The 13,322-nt window shown below is 35.3% G+C and overlaps 1 protein-coding gene across 8 annotated transcripts in view; it reads right to left on the bottom strand.

Annotated features, from left to right (window-relative positions):
* Window positions 1–2,741: 2,741 nt before the first annotated feature.
* The window catches only part of LOC127946194 (disks large-associated protein 1), a 121,401-nt gene continuing 110,820 nt past the window's right edge, over window positions 2,742–13,322 (bottom strand). For 7 of the 8 annotated variants that reach the window (XM_052542583.1, XM_052542589.1, XM_052542588.1 and 4 more), the window contains exons 9-12: window positions 9,895–10,310; window positions 7,356–7,447; window positions 7,033–7,185; window positions 2,742–5,724 (exon numbers count right to left, since the gene is read on the bottom strand). In XM_052542583.1, the coding sequence (XP_052398543.1) occupies window positions 5,512–5,724; window positions 7,033–7,185; window positions 7,356–7,447; window positions 9,895–10,310 (874 nt within the window). In that variant the 3' untranslated portion in view covers window positions 2,742–5,511. Of the gene's footprint in view, window positions 6,000–7,032; window positions 7,186–7,355; window positions 7,448–9,894; window positions 10,311–13,322 lie in introns of all 8 variants that reach the window. The other variant, XM_052542590.1, reaches the window with a different exon arrangement.

Here is a 13,322-nt window from a genome sequence, read left to right as displayed (position 1 = left end):
ATAGATCAAACACTCACTTTTATTTGGAAATAAATCACTTCATGGCTGTGAGCATCTGTAATGTTTTAATGATCAAAATTTCATACACGTGCCATAACATTAACAGTGTTGTTACAATAAATACAAAATGTAAGTAGTAAGATTTCCTTAGATGTAGGTTACATTTACAATGAAGAACATTCATGTATTTACACACAGTCATTTTGATAAAGTTGATGCTTTTATGAGAACAGTAAATACGTAATATCCTGCCTTCATTTCCCAAAACATTGTGATGGGTGCACAATTTTGACAATAATACACAGTCTAATCTTCTTGTATTTTGGGAGAACCCCCCCTAAAAAGTCAGGACTGTCAAGTCATGTTGCCAGATATAAACCAATATTTTCACATCAGTGAATGACAACAATTAAGAAAAGGAGATTGTGATCACTTTTGGCAAAGACTTTAGCAAAATATATATTTAATGTTTCATAAATATCTCTTTAAATACTATAAATGACATTAAATCATTATTCTGATAAACATTTCAGTATCATTTTATTTATATCATTTTTACAAATGAAATGACATGGATTTTCTATGTGTTAATAATGACAGTCCTAAACGAAACAAAATGATTCCTTATTTTGGTGTCACTTTGGACTGTAAGTGAGATGAAATACTACTCAACAACACATTGATACAGAAAAATCAATATGGGCAATTTGTCATCAATATTGAATGCTTTAATTGGTACATTAACATCTCAAGTATAAGACCTCTTCATGATATACACTTACACAAACACACACACCGAATACACACACATACACATTCATACACACATTATATAGACTCCCCTGAGGCTACGTTGTGCATGACTATCATATATTCATAAATTAAGGCCGAGCGTTTAAACATCAATAATAATTCAAACAAACATTAACCACAGTAGAAGGGCTCTAGTGCATAATAACTGGAACTAAGAGTTTAGTTTATATATGATAAACACTACCAGGATCAAACTAAAGCCAATGAAATTGAACTTTCTATGAATAAGAGAATGGCTGCACATTGGCTGCTGGGAAATGTGTGTGTGTGTGTATATATATATATATATATATATATATATATATATATACAGTATTGTTCAAAATAATAGCAGTACAATGTGACTAACCAGAATAATCAAGGTTTTTAGTATATTTTTTATTGCTACGTGGCAAACAAGTTACCAGTAGGTTCAGTAGATTGTCAGAAAACAAACAAGACCCAGCATTCATGATATGCACGCTCTTAAGGCTGTGCAATTGGGCAATTAGTTGAAAGGGATGTGTTCAAAAAAATAGCAGTGTCTACCTTTGACTGTACAAACTCAAAACTATTTTGTACAAACATTTTTTTTCTGGGATTTAGCAATCCTGTGAATCACTAAACTAATATTTAGTTGTATGACCACAGTTTTTTAAAACTGCTTGACATCTGTGTGGCATGGAGTCAACCAACTTGTGGCACCTCTCAGCTGTTATTCCACTCCATGATTCTTTAACAACATTCCACAATTCATTCACATTTCTTGGTTTTGCTTCAGAAACAGCATTTTTGATATCACCCCACAAGTTCTCAATTGGATTAAGGTCTGGAGATTGGGCTGGCCACTCCATAACATTAATTTTGTTGGTTTGGAACCAAGACTTTGCCCGTTTACTAGTGTGTTTTGGGTCATTGTCTTGTTGAAACAACCATTTCAAGGGCATGTCCTCTTCAGCATAGGGCAACATGACCTCTTCAAGTATTTTAACATATGCAAACTGATCCATGATCCCTGGTATGCGATAAATAGGCCCAACTCCATAGTAGGAGAAACATGCCCATATCATGATGCTTGCACCTCCATGCTTCACTGTCTTCACTGTGTACTGTGGCTTGAATTCAGAGTTTGGGGGTCGTCTCACAAACTGCCTGTGGCCCTTGGACCCAAAAAGAACAATTTTACTCTCATCAGTCCACAAAATGTTCCTCCATTTCTCTTTAGGCCAGTTGATGTGTTCTTTGGCAAATTGTAACCTCTTCTGCACATGCCTTTTTTTTAACAGAGGGACTTTGCGGGGGATTCTTGAAAATAGATTAGCTTCACACAGACGTCTTCTAACTGTCACAGTACTTACAGGTAACTCCAGACTGTCTTTGATCATCCTGGAGGTGATCATTGGCTGAGCCTTTGCCATTCTGGTTATTCTTCTATCCATTTTGATGGTTGTCTTCCGTTTTCTTCCACGTCTCTCTGGTTTTGCTCTCCATTTTAAGGCATTGGAGATCATTTTAGCTGAACAGCCTATCATTTTTTGCACCTCTTTATAGGTTTTCCCCTCTCTAATCAACTTTTTAATCAAAGTACACTGTTCTTCTGAACAATGTCTTGAACGACCCATTTTCCTCGGCTTTCAAATGCATGTTCAACAAGTGTTGGCTTCATCCTTAAATAGGGGCCACCTGATTCACACCTGTTTCTTCACAAAATTGATGACCTCAGTGATTGAATGCCACACTGCTATTTTTTTGAACACACCCCTTTCAACTAATTCAACTAATTGCCCAATTGCACAGCCTTAAGAGCGTGCATATCATGAATGCTGGGTCTCATTTGTTTTCTGAGAATCTACTGAACCTACTGGTAACTTGTTTGCCACGTAGCAATAAAAAAATATACGAAAAACCTTGATTATTCTGGTTAGTCACATTGTACTGCTATTATTTTGAACAATACTGTATATATATATATATAGTGAAGTGTCTATCCAGAGTGACATATTCTGAGAACAAAAAAGAAATAGCTCCATTTATTTAACATATTTAACAAGTGCAAATTAGTATTATCAGTTATTGAAGAAAACGAGACAGTGCAATTAGGTTTTGACTAGTATTGAGTAACCTGTCAGTGCAACTATGATGCAGCGCTGTTTACAAATCTATAAAAAATAATAAATTGATGGTGTGTGCTGTGCATTGATACATGTTTACATGCACTGTCTCCGCAGGGTTACTGAAAGTATATACATCTTATTATAAGTAGAAACAAAAAACAAAACAAAAGAGAGTAGAATATCTATATTAAAAAGAATCAACTGTGCTACATATCGGTTGAAAAAAAAAAGAGAGAGGCCTTTAAGATAATTAGGAAGCACTTGGTTACATGGACTTAATGTGAAGACACACACACACGCACACACACACTTGACTGATTTGGCCCCATAAAAACTATCATGCAAACTTGTGATTATAAATATAATGAATAAATTGGAGTTTTTAACTAATGTGTATGTATTATTACATTTATTAAGATGTTACAGCGCAGTTTCATTGTTTAAAATTAGACTTTAAGCAATATTGAAATTCAAAAGCCATGGTAAAGAAGGAAATGGTTTAAATCTGTTTCTTCAGGTTTTAAATATCTCTACAACTCCATTATAAAATACTTATATTTACTTTATATTAATTTATACAAACATTTAGACAAATATAGTGAAGAGCTATATTAGTAAGCAGTCAGGAAGGCGTTTTATAATTCATCATCATCTACAAAATATGCTAAATAATGTAATTTTTTTTAAAGAATCTAATGGAACGTTTAACAAAATGTCCAAATGGTACTTGATGTGATAAATTCACGGCCAAGATAATTTGCCCACACTGAACGAGAAACTGCTGAGTGACATGACATGTTCACAGCCAATCAGATGCATAATGTATAGTTATGAAGCGCAAAACAATGAGATTTCACAGTGGGAGGAGCTATTTAATGCAACATAATTAAAAAATGTCTTGTTGCGACCTGTTCACACTGACAGTGATTTTATTGCTGTTAACTATGCCATAGAGCCATAAGACATCTAGATAAGATATACAGTCACAATGTGAGAAATAAATTCGCAATTGTGAGAATTAAAGTTCGAATTTTTTTTGTACGTTTGTACTTAAGCCACAATTATGAGAAATAATATCTCTTCTGCTATATTATGATATAAACTCACAATAACGAGAAATAAAATCTTGTGATATACAGTCAAAACGGAGATATACTAAAAATGCAACTGAGATATAAAAACCTAATTCCGAAAAGTTACAATTACAAAATAAAATCATATTTATCACCTAAAACTGCAATTAAATTAAGTAAAAATTAAGAGATATAAAATATCTTGTGATATATGGTCACAACTGTGATATATTTTGTGTCCGTGATACATTAAAATGCAATCGCGAGAAATAGTCAAAATTATATCACGATTAGCATCTAAAATCGCAATTACATTACGTAAAATCGAAATTATGAGAAATAAAAAAAATTTAATAAAATCTCTTGTGATACATTATAAAAAGTGATATAAAAACGCAATTGTAAAAAATTAAGTCATGATATAAAGTCGCAATTAACATAAACCTGTCACAACAATCACAATTATAAAATAAAATAAAAAAATCACAATTGTGACCTAGTCGCGATAAAAAAGAATATTCGTAATTCATTTGCTATAGCCACATCGCCTTGTTCATGTCATCAGAAATTGGCAGAGATCTTTGAAAATAAAAGACTTTGCATCACTGTCAGTGTGAATTGTGCTTAATGCTAAATGAAATCCCTAACTTCCCATATATATGGTTTCTTAATAAGAAACAATGCTAATTGAATCAGAGCCATGAAGTGTGGCATGTTCTGACAGCACCTCTGTCAATGACGTGAAAACGTTAATCGGTGACAGATAAATATGTCACATTTGATATACATGATGGACATCTATGTCAGTCAAACAGGTGAGTGGCACTGTTAAGGGGAGATAGTGGTCAGACAGGAACAGAGATAGGATGCATTGAGAGAACAGGAAAGGACTGAGTGGGAGGTTGAAAAATATGAAAAGAAAGAAGAGAAAAGGTATTTTTTCCATTCTATCACCTGATACTAAAAACCTCGCCCTGTCTCAGAGGTGCAGGGTGACACGTGAGAGAGTGTAATACATGTACTGAAAGCCTGACACACGTTTACATACATACACTGAAATAGTGACTGGCTACATTGGCGTTAAAATATTCAGAAGTGATGGGTATGTTGCCCTTGCAGAAGTTATGTCCTCTTTGAGAACACAAGACATATGGCTCTTACACAGTAACTGCAAAATACTACAAATAAAATAATAAAATTCAGTAGTGTGCTATATTTGGGTAGTAATATTAACCGACATAATAATATTGTGTATTTTAGACATGAATATATATAAAAAAAAATTATATATATATATATATAGATAGATTAAAAGTCTTTGGAAGTTTATCAAAGGAGCTACATAGCAAATGTATGATGGAGGAAGAGAGTAAAATACATACAGTAGAGTCCCACAGTGAAGAAACTCTCTTTTAGACAAGAAAAGAGTAGTGATTATGTTACAGCTACCCTGCCTTTGTCATCCAGTGCTATTGTGTTATGTTATATATGTGTGTGTCTACTTATGCTTCTAAGCACCTGGATTTCAGTGTTTATAATCGTGTTTGGGCCTCTGGGATGTATATTTCAATGCTGTCGGCGCATTCTGTGACAGAGCTCTGGCGCTGAGAGGCGGCCGCACGCTTAGCCGCTAGCAGCCGCTTCCGAGCCTCCAACCGCTGGGAGCCCTCCAGAGACCGGTCTCTTACTAGCAGCACAGGACCCTTCCTCTGCTTCCTGGGTACCGGAGGGGGCACACGCCTCTCCTGGACAGCAACGACAAACTGGTTAGTGCCACTCCATAACGTAACACAACACTGCTAATGCATGCAATTGTGGGGTCATCTGCTTGGTCTTTGGCAATATTTAGTTGTGTTTGAGTGCCAGGCATCAGCCAAATACATTAAGTGAGAGCTGGGTCATTACAGAAGGCATTTTTGTGAGCTAAGATTTCAACCCATTTGGCATGAGGTGAATGGGACCATTGGACGTAAACCACATGCAGCGTGCAATTTGGGAGCATCCCCTCAAAACCAGATCACTGTCAAACACAGAACACATAAATTAATAAGAAAATGAGCAAAACAAATCAAAGCATACAATATTCATGAATGAAATAATATTGATAACATTCAAATCAAATATTAAGCAAAACAGCAATAGACCTATAGAGTCAGAGTAAACAGCATATTTAACCAAATGCAAATTCAGAAACTGTCCGTTCAATATATTTGAGCTGAATTTTTTAATATTGTGCTGGTTGTTCTTTTCCATGCAACTACTATAAATAGGAACCGGATCTGTCAAACAAGGCATTGTTACAGTACTTCATGTGACTTGATATCTGCCAGAGCTTGATCATAAAAATTTATGAAAGAAAGTAGTTATGTCTGATTCACAAACAAATCAATCTTTTGATTTTATTTGATGATTATTTGGTTAAGCTTACAAATGTTTAAGCCATAAGCCAGATCAAAACATTGATCTGAATGATTCTGAGACAAATTGGACTGATTAGATTCTCGACTCACTGACTCAATTTCTGATGGCAGCAATCTACATAATGAATCTATTTTTGATATTTTCCTCACATAATGCTATCGTATGACTATAGGATATCAGGAATATAATACACAAGTCATATAGACTACTTTTATAATGCTTATGTGCTTTGTTTGTGCCCTTCTTCAAGCTTGAAGGCCTCAGGCTTCATTTATATGTGATTGAAAAGACTGAACTGTACAATTATTTACAACAGTTCGTTTTGGGGAAATAATGACATAATTTTCATTTTGGATTAGCTGTTCAAGATATAATGGCATATTGAACAGAATACTCTGCCATCCCTCACAGTCTTGCATTAAATTTAATACTGCATCTACTCCGACATATATCAAAATTAAAAATGAAACCAATAAAGTTAAAATAAACCAGTCATTCATCTTAAGCATGCCAACGAAATGTCACTGCACTGTATTTACACAGCGTTGCAGTTTAATATGTCAACTGTGGTATTCTTAGCTTATTATTACATAGTGTGTAATGCATCTGGAGTTGTGATGTAAAATCTGTACCTTTCTCTCAGGAGGCTCCAGTGCTTTCCAGTTGTTAGCTTTCAGCTGGTGTAGCTCATCAAACTTCAGGCTGATGTTCTCAATGGACAGCTGCAGCATGTCCCAGAATCCTGCCAGATCTTGAGACACAGGCCGTGGGTGGGCATTGGGATTCTGACAGCCAGAGAACAGATTATACACAAAACATCTGTTAACTAAAAAAAAAAAAACATAATATCTAATTGGGTATTACTGATGCTATTCAGGCTAACATGGCCAATCAGGGGGCAGCGCTGCCAAGTGGAGCTCTGCTCTGATTGGCTGATGGATGTGTGCTTACATACCAAGTTTTCTTCGCAGAGCTCCCGGAACTGCTGAAATTTCTGCGACATCAGCAACTGAGCGCTGCCCACCGCACTGCGAATCTTGCCAAGAACTAAACAGACAAAATAATTGAGAATCAGATGTGGAAAACATAGGAAAGTGGAGTAAAACAAATGGGATTAAGAAGCTTGTAAAGTAGATGCAAGCACAGTATGAGAAATTCTACGCATTAACACAGTAGTGAATGTGTGTGTGTGTGTGTGTGTGTGTGTGTGTGTGTGTGTGTGGGGGTGTGTGTGTCGCAAAAGCTTAGACACTCAGTTAATGTTTAAATACTGTCTCTTTGAAGTGAGATAGGGTCATAAATATCTAAGGCTTGGGAACCCAAATGCAGGAACCAGAGGAGCGGGGGGAGTGTTTAACATGCACACCAAACAAACACACGCCAAAGCCAATGATCCAAGAAACACACACACACACACGAACAGAGATAGAGTGTGATGTAAAAAGATAGGTTGAGAAAAAAAAAAAAAAAAGAGTAAGGTGAATTGTTTTAAAGGAAGCTAATGTTTGCCATATGGGGGTCATATAAAGGCTATCGCCCTGGCCTGAGGAGTGACTGCAGCATGTCTCTGTGGATTGGAGCCATGAGGCAGTGTAAATAGTGATCCGACGAAATGAACTCTGCTGCTGTTTAACATGTGCAGCAGCAAGAGACCATATGGCAAACAAGGTGCTGTCATCGGACAGATTAGCATATTTTATGTATTCAGGGAAAGAGGGAAGGGTTAGAGAAGAGAGAGGGTGGAAGGAGACTGATATAGAAACAGTGAGAGGAAAAAGAAAATATACGGAGAAAGAGGGAGCGAAAAAAAACTTGGGAGATGTGTGGCTCCCTGCTGGGAGAAATGTCTGGTATGTGAGAGGGAGACAGAGAGGATATAGATGAACAAGCAGGCTTTGTGACTGACACGAAGACCGTCACTGTGCCGTGTGTGGGTGTGTGTGCTTGAGCAGGGAAAAGGCGGGAAGTGGGATAAAAAGAAAGAGTTCTGCCTGATGTAACCAGACTGTGAAATGACCTTGTGCACTGGTAGTTTTGCTAAAGAGGCTAATTATTCTTGGACACAAACTGTACAAATGTCATTCTAGTTTTGCCCCCCCCAAAAAAAATGGTGTAAAATAACTCAAGTTCCCTAACTAAAAACAATGTTGATGACTTTAAAGATGCATTTAGAACATCACAATTGAAAATGCGAATCTCCTTAAAAGTGGTTTTAAATTGAGAAATCCAGGAGGGTTTTGCTGTTTAATTATTGTAAATTAGTCTATAATGCCTTGAATACTGTTGAACATTCTAAATCGTTCTACAATAAACCAACATGGGGTTGAATTTAACATTCTTATGGGCAAAAATACTATTGAATCAAACATTTTAAATGGGTTCATAATGACCCAAAATACAGTTAAATCGAATGTTCTAACTGAGCCTTCAATGACCCAAAATGCTTTTGAATCGAACATTCTAAATGATTCATCAATGACCCAAAATGCTGTTGAATCGAACATTCTAAACGATTCTTCAATGACCCAAAATGCCGTTGAATCGAACATTCTAAATGATTCATCAATGACCCAAAATGCCGTTGAATCGAACATTCTAAACGATTCTTCAATGACCCAAAATGCCGTTGAATCGAACCTTCTAAACGATTCTTCAATGACCCAAAATGCCATTGAATCGAACCTTCTAAACGATTCTTCAATGACCCAAAATGCTGTTGAATCGAACATTCTAAATGATTCATCAATGACCCAAAATGCTGTTGAATTGAACATTCTAAATGATTCATCAATGACCCAAAATGCTGTTGAATCGAACATTCTAAACGATTCTTCAATGACCCAAAATGCTGTTGAATCGAACCTTCTAAATGATTCATCAATGACCAAAAATGCTGTTGAATCGAACATTCTAAACGATTCTTCAATGACCCAAAATGCTGTTGAATCGAACATTCTAAATGATTCATCAATGACCCAAAATGCTGTTAAATTGAACATTCAAAATTATTCTTCAATGGCCCAAAATGCTGTTGAATCGAACATTCTAAATTGTTTTTCAATGGCCCAAAATGCTGTTGAATCGAACATTCTAAATTGTTCTTCAATGGCCCAAAATGCTGTTGAATCGAACATTCTAAATTATTCTTCAATGACCCAAAATGCTGTTGAATCAACATTCTAAACGATTCTTCAATGACCCAAAATGCTTTTAAATCGAATATTCCATTGGCCCCAAATACAGTTGAATTTAACATTTCAAATCAATCTTCAATTAACCAAAATGCTGTTGAATCAAACTTTTTAAATAAGTCTACAACGACCCAAAATGTAGTTAAATCAAATATTCTAAATTAGTCTTCAATGACCCAAAATGCTGTTGAATCAAACATTCTGAACCCAAAATGCTGTTGAATCAAACATTCTGAATGAGTTTACATAGGCAGACAGGCAGGGTTCTAGTTTTCTGAGAGTAATTATCTCAGAGTTACTCACTGTCTTCTGGAAGCTCATGCTCTCTCTCATCCCGCTCCATTTGTTTGCACCACCCTTCCATCCTCTCCACCTCTGCCTGCAGCAGTTTCAGAAACCAGCGTCCGTCCTGCGGACACACGAACCCTGACACCCTACTCGCGTATTCCTCCTCCATGGCTCCATCCATCCAGGGATCTGGAGGGGGCAGAATGGAAGGGTCGAAGCCCACATCGGTGTAGTCATCTTGGACACAGGCATGGTAATGGTTCCCAGATCCCTGGATGCTGACAGTGGAGGTGGCTGCATCTCGGGATGGCTGGCGGACAATGGATCCCTGGTGGGTCTGTGTGAACTGGTCATCGCCGAGACACTCCAGAAGGTCAAGATCAGCTTGAACGGCAGTGGTGACACTGTTGGAGCGTGTGACTCTACGGTGGCTGGAAAGAAAAGATGAACCATGTTGTATAGTTTGTTTATTAAAAATGTGAATCTAACACTTAAAAATAATGCTACAAATGTTGGCGATTCAAGTTATTTATGTTTTTTAAGTTTTTTTTAAGTCTCTTAGGCTCAGCAAGGCTGCATTTATTTGAATAAAATACAGTAGAAACAGTAAAAAAGTCAAATATTATTACATTTAGAGCATTTATTTGAAATATAAATATTTTTTTACAATGTTTTTACTGTCACTTCTGACAGTTTAATGCATCCTTGCTGAATACAAGTATTTATTTCTTTAAGAAAACTTACAAATGGCTTCCAAACTTTTGAATGGTAGTGTACCTTAAATTGTTATGTTAATAAATTATAGTGGTAAAAATGTGGTTAATAATTAATAATTAATGTCAATTTTTATTATCAAACTGAATTTAAAAATCAATAAAAAAATAGAATTCTATAATTAATATTAATCATAATTTTGTTTTAAATAAGAGTTAAAAAAATGTAATTACAATAAAATTTATAAAAATGCCTAAAATGCTTAAAAATGATGTGAAAAATCAAACGCCAAATGTAGTACAGGTAAAAAAAAAAAATAATAATAATAAAATAATAATAATAGTGATAAAAAAAAATGCAGTTATTAGCTTGTAATTTTCTGTTAAAACTTCCTTCTAGGTAACTGTAGACTATGATATTATATACAAGTGTAACAAACACACAGACACCTGTAGGAATAGAGAGGGATAACATATCAAAGCGATCTGGCTTAGATCTGCCACTCTGTGTTTGCCTGGTGTGTGTGTGTGTGTGTGTGTGTGTGTGTGTGTACTGGAGAGGTAGGACACCTGCTCTATTCAGGTGCACTGAAGCACACTGACATCTCTCACCATACCCTGAGTGCCTGTCGCCTGTGTGTGTCTGTGTATCTGAGTCTTTGAATTTCGGCTTATTAGAGGGCACAACAAAAATAATGATAGCGCATACAGGCCATAAAAATATATTAAATTTTTTAATGAATTTATCAATCAGTTTTCATCCATCCATCCATCCAATAATCTGTGTATGTTCTGTTCTTCTACACATCATATTGAGTTCTGATATATGTTTTAACCATTTGTTTCCCATTACAGACCATATTTGGTCGGTGTGGGTGTGTGTGTGTGGCCTGTTTCATATCATCTAACTACTTCCTGTAGAGAGGAAGGGAGACAAATAAAGGGCACAAGAGAGAGAGAGAGAAGAGAGAGTATTAATTTCTTGTTCCGCTCACATAGTAATCATTGCCTTCTGTAAATCATCTCATAAGAAAGCATTCGTGTGTGTGTGTGGTTCTCATGTTCTCTGTTAAATGTAACTACATCTGTTTTACAGCAGATTCTTTTTACATTTGAACCTGAAATATATAAAACCACAAAATAAAAAAAAATACATTTCACTGTATTAAATGACAAAATATTAAACCAAATGGCAATGTCAAGAAATATAAATGACAAAACAATTTGCCTAAATGAGTTTAAAAATTAAATATTTCATCATTGTTCATGATGATGATCAAAACCTGACTTCATACATCCACTTAAAATCACACTGACATACGTTTACCAGGGTCCCACGACTGGAAATTCTGTCATAGCCGGCCAATCACGTTGAATCTAGATATTCCATTTATGTGAGAGATGGTGCTGTTTGAGATTGAAACTAACCTATGGTGGACTCAGAGCTTTACATATTAGCCGAAGCTATCAATAGAACACCCAACCACTCAGTTTTTTTTTAAGATGAATATCCTAGCCACATGTTAAAGCCACTAAAACTACCACAGCACCAAAACCTCTAAAGGGTGTGACAAGGAAGACACCAGTGTCAGAAGTTCACCAAAATGACTTTCAAGGGCATATTTACCTTTATGATGTTGTTTATTACATATCAAAATACACAGTGTTGAATCTATCTATCTATCTATCTATCTATCTATCTATCTATCTATCTATCTATCTATCTATCTATCTATCTATCTATCTATTCGTCAGTACTCCATATGTTATCACATATGTCTAAATATTGGCTGTAATGCACCTCCACAGAGCAAAAAAAAAACAGTTGTGATTGATTTGGAACTCATTCCTTAATATCCTTCATTCCTTCCACACTAAGGAGGGGAAAAGAGTGTATGACGTGTTAAAGGAGTCTGTATGTACAGTTCAAAGGCTCTGACTTCAGCAGGAAACAAGAGCAGACCTGTGCTAGGAGAGCCCTGCCTGTGTTTTACAGCTGTATTCCCTCGCAGTTGCAAAGGCATGCTTCAGAAAGTCCAAATACCGGTTAGTGTGTGTGTGTGTGTTATGTGTGTCCCTCTCTCTTTCTGTCTAAGAATCTGCTGCCCTCAATTCTTCAATGCTGTCAGCTACTAGCCACAACACCCTATACATGTGTATGACAATCTTAAACATAATCTGCGACAATCAACTTAAGCAGAGACTGACGTTAGCATGTGTTGCTAAGTACCAACACAATAATTATTTTAATACTTATCAGTATTGAATAAAATAAAATTATATATATATATATATATATATATATATATATATATATATATATATATATATATATATATATATTAATAATATATATATATATATATATATATATATATATATATATATATATATATATATATATATATATATATATATATATATATATATATATATATGAATTATTATATAATTAATAATTATAATTTCTGATATTAACATATTGCTAAGCTAATGAAACAAAGTCTAATAAGACAAAAAATACATACATAAATATTGGGTCCAATAGTATGTTAAATATTTTTTTATACAAAATGAATTGAATTGACAGTATTGAATGAAATATATTTAAAATGTTTCAGCATTAGCTTATTACTAAGTTAATCACACAACACTATAACTCAGCAGGGGTGTCCAAACTCTGTCCTGGTGGGCCGGTGTCCTGCAGAGTTTAGTTACAACCCTAATCAA

Source organism: Carassius gibelio, chromosome A24 (assembly GCF_023724105.1).
Source record: "Carassius gibelio isolate Cgi1373 ecotype wild population from Czech Republic chromosome A24, carGib1.2-hapl.c, whole genome shotgun sequence".
Lineage (NCBI taxonomy): Eukaryota > Metazoa > Chordata > Actinopteri > Cypriniformes > Cyprinidae > Carassius > Carassius gibelio.
This window is presented reverse-complemented; position numbering and strand designations above follow the sequence as displayed.